At 40.5% G+C, this 9,769-nt stretch overlaps 1 protein-coding gene across 1 annotated transcript; it reads left to right on the forward strand.

Annotated features, from left to right (window-relative positions):
• The first annotated feature begins 336 nt into the window (after positions 1-336).
• Positions 337-6,702, forward strand: LOC137095830 (elongin-A-like). Its single transcript, XM_067462899.1, has 6 exons — positions 337-388; positions 1,487-1,584; positions 3,375-3,555; positions 4,293-4,404; positions 5,028-5,158; positions 6,614-6,702. Exons 1-6 carry the CDS (start codon positions 337-339, stop codon positions 6,673-6,675), a joined length of 636 nt encoding a protein of 211 aa, XP_067319000.1. The 3' UTR covers positions 6,676-6,702.
• The last annotated feature ends 3,067 nt before the right edge of the window (positions 6,703-9,769 follow it).

Raw genomic sequence — 9,769 nt, forward strand, 5'->3', positions numbered from 1 at the left:
AGAAAGGTTATGAACCTTGACACGCCAGCATCCTAGTCTGGCACTGAAACCATACAGTTCATTGGCTCTAAAACAAAAAGTTATTTTTAAGTTAATCTATGTATATCATGTCTGAAATGAAGCAGAACAGCTTGTGGAAGGAGTGTCCTTTTAAAAAATCTAACGAAAGGTCATTAAAAAGAAAACAGCAGCTTTAAATTCTCTTTCCATCCTACTGCAGCTCCACCATCCGTGGAAAAACCACCAAAGGAGAATGAAGCCACTCAAATCACACTTTGGAGGCGAAACTCCAAAATGCAAGTGTATTTTGGCTCTAAATTGGCCTGCCTCTCGAAAATGCTAACGCTTTATGAACAATGCATCCGTGTACTTCAAAATAATATTGACTGTAAGTACTGGCAATATAATTATTGCTATAGGCTTTAGCTTCATTGTGTACCATTATGGTTCTTAGTCTTTTGTAATATCAAATGTTCCACATAGAGTAAGGTTCCTGGACTCATTCTACCAGTGTTAGGCTTTCCTTCATTTATAATCTGTGGGAAGGTTGGGTTGTGCTGTATCTAATATTTATTTTAGTTTTATATTTATTTAGTTAGTTAGTTAGTTGTAACTATACCAGAACTAAAGTTACAGGAAACCTTTGACCCCTGAGTCAGATAAGAAATGTATAACTTGCTTCATTTGTCAGTCATTTGACCAGCTTGTTTACATAAAGGTTAATCAGGAATGGACAACATGTGGCCCTTAAGGTTGCTCTGTGGTCCTCAGCATTGCTCCAGGAGCCCCCGGTGGCACAATGGGTTAAACCCTTGTGCCGGCAGGACTGCTAACCAGAAAGTTGGTGGTTCGAATCCAGGGAGTGGGGTGAGTTCCCGAATGTCATCTCCAGCTTTCCATGTAGGGACATGAGAGAAACCTCCCATAGGATGGTAAGCCTCCCACAGGGTGTCCCCTGGGCAACGCCCTTGCAGACAACCAATTCTGTCACACCAGAAGTGACTTGCAGTTTCTCAAGTTGCTCCTGACACAAAAAAAAAAAACATTGCCCCCATCTCTGATTAAAAAATTGTGTGTGTGTGTGTGTGAGATATATATATATATATATATATATATATATATATATATATATATATAGTTTCCCCTGACATTAACCATATAAATGCACCTGTCATCAAAAATGAAGTCCAGATGGGCTTATTCATTAGTAAGCATTCTGCAAAATGGTGGGGTTCAAAACAAGTTATATTGGGGTAACACATCCCAGAACTTTGTGTCTTTATGTCTTTGTGTCTTTTTGGGAGTTGTAATCCCAAAAAGTAACTCTTTTTCTCTGCTATAGACTTGCTGTGTGGAGAGATTTTCTGGGAGTTGTAATCCCAAAAAGTAACTCTTTTACATTGAGTGAAGTTTTATTGATGTGCCAGGAGTGGGATAACATGATGAGAGAATGAATGAGCTATATGAAAGTATTCTTTGTTTACAGCACTTTATGAAGTCGGAGGAGTCCCCTTTGAAATCCTGGAGCCTGTCCTGGCTTGTTGTACACCAGAACAGTTGTTTCGGATAGAAAACTGCAATCCGGTAAGCCATTATTTTTCTTTTCTAAAAGTCATGCAGCTACATTTGGATTTCTCCACATATTTAGTCTACACTGCATTTGTGTAAATAGGCCTTTTTCTTGTGGAGACCAATACTGGAGAGAGATGTTGAGAATGAATCACTGAGAGAATGGTCAACATGAGCAAAAATGAAATTTTATTTTGACATTTATGTCCCTTCTAGTGACCACAAGGTGACTGTGACATGTGATTGACACACTTGGGTGAATTTAAGAAATTGCTCATAACTATTGCATGACCATGGGGTAATTTGACTCCAAATCATCTTGGTTTTTGATAGCATTGCTTCATTCTCTATAGGGGTCTTTTTCTCCCACTGAGACCCCATGTACACTACCATATAATGCAGTTTCATAATGCAGTTTAACTGCATTAATCCAGTTCAATGCAGGTCATCTGCAATATATGGCAATGTAGATGGGACCTGAGTTAAGTTTTGCTTAGAGACACCCCTATAGTGTCAAGATTATAAACCAGATTCTCAGGCTAGAGCTACATTACCAAATAATGCAGTTTGAGCTACATTATTTATTAATTATAGGCCAGTGGTTCCCAACCTGTGGTCCATGGACCACCAGTGGACCCTAAGAACTAAAATATGGCCTGTGGCCCCACCACCACTACACCATTGCAACGGGAGTGACCGTATCGCAAAACCCTCTTATAGTGCCAAGGCAATGGAGATTTCGGGAGCGTAGAGGCTAACTACCCACAAAAGGCACAATAACAAGCCTCCTGACTGCTGCTTCTTCTCCTCCTCCCTTCCCCTGAGTGGAGCCATTCCATGTCTTCATTTTTAGGCCTGTTCCTGAGGTTATTTGGGTTACTGATTCAGAAAAATGCATTGGATAGGCCACAGCAGCTCTAGATTATTAAATATGGTTTTCTGTGGGTGAGCAGATGGCGAATACTGGATGGCAAATGTTCTGTATTAGAAACTAGAGGTGGTGTGGTCTATCCAATGCAATTTTCTGAATCAGCACCCCAAATAACCAAACCAAATCTAAAGTTGATCACAAATTGATTTGTAACCATTTGGTACTAATATTGGAAAGTGGTCCCTGGTCCAAGTGGTCCCTGATCAAAAAAAGGTTAGGACCCACTGGTGTGGACCCATATAATGTAGTTCAAATAGCATTATTTAGCAGTATAGATCCAGCCTCGGTGAACTGAATATTGTTTAATTGTGGTGGCTCAGAAAAGGGTATTGATCCCCATTCATCTACTTTTTGACTCTTTCAAAGTGAACAGACACAAAAGCCAGAGTAACAAGTATCACAATGCCTTAATGGGAATAAAGAAGGAAAAAAAGACTCATGAAGTTGTGTAGAAGAAGGCTGAGGGAAGGGATGATTGTTAGGTCTGGTAACTGTGTATGCTGCGAATCCACTCCTTAAATCTGCTTTAAAGGAATTATCCAAGATGTTGACTGCTGCCCCACACATATACTCAAGCCCTTGGATAGCTGCTTTGAAACGTTCAGACTAAAACTCTAAGTGGGTTGATCTGCCTCACTTACATAGGAGCTATTGACTTCTATGGGGTGAGAGCTTGTGACACAGGATGGGAACTCCCACTTCTCTGATGTAAGTATGTCCTTTCCTTCTTCAATGCATGTAGAATGCATCTGAAGATGCCAGCCACAGATGCAGGTGAAACGTCAGGAGAGAATGCTGCTGGAATATGGCCATACAGCCTGAAAAGCTCACAGCAACTCATCTGAAATGTCTTTATTGTCTTTATCTAAAACAGACATTTGTAGAAGAATCTGACCACTTGTGGAAGAAACATTGTCAAAACTACTTTAGAAATGAACAGCTCTTACAAGATGAATCATGGCGTGAGATGTATTTGAGGCTCTTTGTACAAAGAGAAGAAAAACTGAAATCTCTCACCAAAAGCATTATTTCAGCTCAGTCTGAGAAACGTAAAGGTAAGTTATCCATAATCGGTTACCTAAATAGAAAACTGAAGACACTAAGTTGGTTGAGAGATACAGTATGACGGTAGCAATGGGGGATACGTTCTTGAACTTACTGTGAAAACAAACAAACAAAAACTGTGGATTATTCTAGAAATGAACAACTTCTACTGGAGGATGCTACAGGGTTGCTATGGAGGGTCTACAAAATTCCTAGAGAGGGATCTTCCCCAGAATGTTTCTAGGTCCTCCAGGGCAATTCCTGAGGTCCCCAGTAAGAGGACATATTTTGTCAGATGCTGGTTCCTAAAACTAGATACACAGGATCTACTGTGCCACTGAACCAGTTTATACTAACTTTAGGCTACAAATAATTATTTCTATTTCCATATTGTCATAATTTTCTTGAGTATCCCTAGACATATTTCTGATAGTCATCTCTTAGGTCATTGCTCAATCCAGAATCAACCAAATTGCCCACAATGCATTCTGTAAGCATCTCCAAACATGCTAAATATGCTAAAAATATGCTAAAAATAGTAAAAGTGGTGGAGCTGGAGTCACAGGCCTATGTTTTGTCTTAGATGCTTTTTCGGTTGTTCAGTTGAAGGATCTCATGCATGCAAAGGCCACTCCCACCTACAAGGGAGCAAGGTAAAGACCAGTTTATGTATCGTCGAGAATGTTAGTCATCCTTTTCTATTGTTTTAAATTTTGTATTTAATGAAGGATTTGTTCCTTTTGGTTAGGTCACCAAGTTAAAATGACTTCCATCCATGGTCTGGCAAAGCCACCCAGAAATGTCCGCCACCAGAAAATCATCTATGGGACATCAGGGCTGGGTTTTCAACTTCAACCAAAGTAAGTGTTGCTTATGTGTCCCACTGAGATAGAGCAAGTCATAGTTGTAACAACCCTACAATGTTTGTATTGCTGCTGAGACACATTTGTGTGATGGATTTTTTTTATGAAAAAAAGTGGTGACTTGGGTGAAACAAGTTACATGTCCTATTTTCCCAGTTTAACTAAGCTTTCCCCTCCATGTTTCTTTTCCCCAGCTATTTCAGACCTTGTCCCAGAGGAAAAGGAAAAGGAAAGTAGTGATAGTGGTGATAATGATGAAGCTAACCCATTAGTGTGCAGTTAAAGAGTGTTAAACATTATGTTCATCACCTGTGAGATGTAAATTCTTGGCTATGCAAGAATGAATATTTATGGTATTTTTCTCCTCACAGTGGAATAAAATTTAAAAAAATGCTGCAGTATTCTCCCCATATTCAAATGTTCTAAAATGCTGTGCAGAAAATGTTCTGTTGGCAAAGTTTTAAGTATTGTGGACGTTTTGGGCTTTAGATCCTCTAATCATCAGCCAGATCAATATTGTCATTCCTAAAAAAAACCCCAAAATAAAACAAAAAAACAGATCAATGTTGTCAATTCCATTGGGTTTCATATAAATTATCTGTGTGGTTTTTCATGGCTAGATCAAAGAATTCGAAAAACCAAGAAAGAAGTAAGACCTCTTCTGTTTCCAATAAAAGTAGCAATATATCATCTACTAGGCCCCCCATTTACAGGAATGTGCCAACTGAAGTGGTGAAGAAACCACCTAAAAGTAAGTAAAGCTCTTACTGATGTTGTTGCATATAAGAAACGTAGCAGCTCCGTTCTGTCTTTAGGGAATTCGTATGAATGACCTGTGTCCTAGATATTGGCACTAAGTATATTCATACTTCTTGGTTTTGTTTTTCATTTATAAGATGCATGTCTGAATGTATATGCCAGGGATTTCCATCTTAGATCAGTCCCACCTGAGCCTGATTTGAGACCAAACTTTTAAAATTAACATGCATTTTGTGAAAGTTTTACATATAAAGTGATAGCTTGACATACAAATGTAATTTGTTCAGTGACTATGCTCGTGACTTAAAATGTTCGTATGTCAAAACAAATTTCCCCACTGAAACGCTTCCAATTTGTTCCTGCCTCCCTCTCCAAACCAATGCAAATTCATCCTCTAAGAGCTTGGTCACCAAATGAATTAAATCAATTTTAGTCTCCCCTCCACCTTCCCTCTCGTCCTGTCAGAGGCCTCACTGTCTGGTACCTATCAAAGACCAAGCTGGAGGCCTCTCTGTGGCGCCTGGAGGAGGAGGAGGAGGAGGCCCCTTGGGGCTTATGGCAACTCCACTTCATCTGCCACTTTGCTGAAGACTGCAAGCAGGCCCTGCCTTGCACTGGGGCTGGGGTGAGCTCCACACCTGGCAAAAGAGGAAGCCCCGCCGAAGGCCATGAACAGGTTCTGCTTAAGATGTTGAGTACTCTTGTGCTAGCGCTTCCTCTTGTGAAGCTAGCACTAGCATGAGAGTACCCACCATCTTAAGCAGGGCCTTTGATGGGGCCTCCTCTTTCATTAGGTGCGCAGCTCACCCCAGGCCCAGTGCAGGGCAGTGTCTGCTCATGGCCTTTAGTGGGACCTCCTCTTCTGCCAGGTGTGAGGCTTGCTACTAGGGCGCAAGAAGGAGTCAGAGAGAGAGAGAGAGTGCAGCCCCATTGCTGCTTTGAGGGCACAAAAGGGGAGAGGGAGGTGGACAGAGAGAGACAACGATAGGGCAGGCTGGCTGGCTGGCTGAGACTGGGTGGGGGCAGAGGAGCCCAAAGGAAGACGAGGGTGAAGGCAGCACTATACTCTCATGCAAGCTCTTCCTCTGGTGTGAGTGCACCCTCTGTGCTGCTTGTAGGTCAAAACAGCATTTGTAAGTTAAAATGAAACTCAGGCCAAGCAACGGTTCGTATATCAAAAAATACATATGTTGAGACATTCGTAAGCAGAAGTTCCACTGTACATATTTTCTTTAAACATTTTCTCGTTGGAAAGCCAGCAAGACACCTATATTACCATCTCCTTCCCCCCATTTCTGTCATGGTGAAGGTAGAACAAACTTGGTTCCACCTGTCAAATTCACTCAATGCATTATCTTAATATTTTAGTTCATTGAATGTCTTTAAATTTGATTAATGGTGCCATTCCCAAATAAACTCTCCTCTGTGTCTATCCTTTTTGCTACAGAAATTGCTCCAATTATGAGAAAGTCACTGAGAGCCTTCAAAAACAGATTTGGACCACGGTAAATAGTAAAATATGGCTATAATATTTACACCAGAAAAAATGAACATTGAAATATAATGTTTCTGTATAGAAAATAACTGATTTTTAAAAAGTATTTGTTTATTTTTCATATTACAATATTTTCAAAAAGACTGAGCATTTAAAATATTACACTGCATTGAGTAACACTTTTGTTCAAAACTGTAAAGGATTCTACTGTATTAGAACAGTTTTATGTTGTATGGTAAATGTTCGTTTGACAGCTACACAATTGTGAAATTTCTCATTTTTGTATTAACTCAGTCTGTTTCACGTAACCTTAAAACCTTAAATGTGTAATGCAAGGAATAAAGACCACCTTTCAAACTGTTCATGTTGAATCTTTCAGTGATTGGAGTGCACTTCTCAAATGCACTTTAGATCCTGCTTCATTGCTTAGGTTTTTTTTCCTTGTGTCCAGAGTGCGTTGAGAAACTGCAAGTCACTTCTGGTGTGAGAGAATTGGCCGTCTGCAAAGATATTGCCCAGGGGATGCCAGGATTTTTGTTTTGTTTTGTTTTTATGTTTTACCACGCTTGTGGGAAGCTTCCTCATGTCCCCGCATGGGGAGCTGGAGCTGACAGAGGGAGCTCATCCGCACTCTCCACAGATTCGAACCTGTGACCTGTCGGTCTTCAGTGCTGCTGGCACACAAGGTTTTAACCCACTGCGCCACTGGGGGCTATGGTGACTAGATGAATCAACCGCTTCAAATTGGGCTGGTTATTTCCTTCAAAACACAGTAGACATCAGATATAGAGAAAACAATGTTGAACAATAAAACCGATCTCCAAAAGAGATTTCAGCCAACAATTCAGCACTATCAACCTGTAATAGTGTCTCTGTGTCAAGGAAATAATCTATGTGCCATAACAAATTGCCTGTTGATGTATGGCAATCCCATGAATGAGCGTGGTGGTGTAATGGGTTAAACCCTTGTGCCAGCTGAGCAGTTGACCTAAAGTTTGGCTGTTCTAATCCGCAAGATGGGGTGTGCTCCCCTCTGTCAGCTCCAGCTTCCCATGCAGGAACATGAGAGAAGCTTCCCACAGGATGGTCACACATGGCAACATTCCAGCAGACAATCAGTTATCTCATACCAGAAGTGACTTGCTGTTTCTCAAGCTGCTTCTGCTACAAAGAAACATCCCATGAATTTTGTAGGCAAAATTCCTTCCTTTGAAATATAGCCTACAGTAGCTGGTATTTATTAGTGGCCTCCCATTCAAGTACTAACCAAAGCTTATCCTGCTTAGCTTCCAAGATCAGAAGATATCTGGTGTATCTGTACGCATAGCAATACATCTGGACAAATAAGAAATTACATGAAGATTTGCATAGTTGACCTTTGGCTGAGCTTATTTCAGTAAAACATGACTTTGGTACTTTATATGAGTGTTCTCTGGATTCTTTTGCACAGGAAAAGGCTTGCTTGTTCACAAACATCTGCCTTAGGGCAGGAATAATTGCCAAATATCCATTTCTCAGAAGGCAAAATAAGTTTAAAGATAAATGAGGTGTCTGTGAACAAAAGTACAAAGCAAAGGTATAGCCTGAGTTCTCATTTTCTGCTCCAGTCCTCAGTTCACAGAAGGCAAAAGGATGAAGCTCAGATAAAACACTGTAGTTAAGAGGCTGAAAAGGGGAGGGCCTGGTCTCTGAAAGCCAAAACACATGGTCATCCCCACAAAGGTAAATAAAGTAACTAATTCATTGTGACCGTATTTGAAGTATTTCAGTCTGAACCCCTTAGCTCATATATGGTCTCTATTTTAGGCTATTGGTTGTTTGTTGATTTTTGTAATGTATGATTTTGTGTTTGCAAACTTTTACTGTGATATATTTTAATCTGTGTTTCACTGGGCTTGCCCCATGTAAGCCACCACGAGTCCCTTTGGGGAGATGGTGGCAGGATACAAAAGTAAAGTTATTATTATATTATAACACCAGCAGAGATCAAATGCACAAAATGAACCACCTCTCTTTCTCCTCCATGTTGTCGCACCCACATAACACTACTTCCCAGGACCTCCCCACAAGCACGTATTAGTGTCCCAGGCAAGCAATGAGAAACATAGGGTGAAGCTACTAGTTTAATTTCTCAGTTTAAATCTCATCAAATCATTGTGTTGGTATGTGCCTTCAAGTATCTATAAATAAATTGCAACCCCTTGAATTTTACAGGGTTTTCTTCGAGAAAGAATAATGTTCCTGTGTACCTTCCATTCATTTCTGATTTATGGTGACCCTCCCAAAGGTTTGGGGTGCTTCGAAATGGATCTTTATGGCTGAGCAAGGATGCAAAAATTCTGGCCATCTGGTGAACCAGTCGCTCTTCCCTTCCCCAATTGCACTGTCAATAACCACTGTGAGTTAATATGCTTGCAGTAACTATTTTTTACCACTAGATGCCATGTTTTTCAAAGTTCATTTAACCAAGAAGTTCTCATGTTTCATAGTAAAAGCAATAAATAACCCCATGACACCTTAAAGGCCATCACATTTATTTCCATGGGTAGCTGATGAAGTGATTGGCAATCCCCGAAAGCGTATGCCAAATATCACACATTCCAACATTTTACAGATGAAAATTGAGGCCAAGCGAAATCAATAGGTGGTCCAAATGGCAAAAGTTATAAATAAGCAGGAACAGACAAAGTGGGGGTATATCTAAACTATAGAATTAATGAGATTTGACAACACTTTAACTGCTCCAGGAATTATTACTTGGCAGAGATGGCTAAGGACGATAAAACTACAGTTCTCCTATTACCATTCAGCCATGGCAGTTAAAGTGCTATCAAACAGCATGAGAGGCTGAGAGAATTGCCTGCCTGCAAACATATGGTGTTCTACTTAGACCTCCAAAAAGTTAGTTTTTTCAGCCACCAGAGCCCTTCCTCCTTAGCATCTATGGGTCCGATCCCACTGGCCTTGATTATGCTACCGAAAACTGTACCTCAAAAGGACCGACCCCAGCGTCCATGGCTCCATAGGGAATAATAGGGAGCTCGCATTGAATTTCTCTCTAGATTCAAGCCATCTTTCATGAGCTTCCCTAGAATGTTGCTCAAGCAC

Source organism: Anolis sagrei, chromosome 1 (assembly GCF_037176765.1).
Source record: "Anolis sagrei isolate rAnoSag1 chromosome 1, rAnoSag1.mat, whole genome shotgun sequence".
Classification (NCBI taxonomy): Eukaryota; Metazoa; Chordata; class Lepidosauria; order Squamata; family Dactyloidae; genus Anolis; species Anolis sagrei.

Coding starts and splice junctions, on each gene's coding strand:
- LOC137095830 (XM_067462899.1), top strand. CDS start 337: ATGCTAACGCTTTATGAACAATGCATCCGTGTACTTCAAAATAATATT. Junction 389..1,486: donor ACTTCAAAATAATATTGACT/GTAAGTACTGGC, acceptor CTTTGTTTACAG/CACTTTATGAAGTCGGAGGA. Junction 4,405..5,027: donor GGTTTTCAACTTCAACCAAA/GTAAGTGTTGCT, acceptor TTTCATGGCTAG/ATCAAAGAATTCGAAAAACC.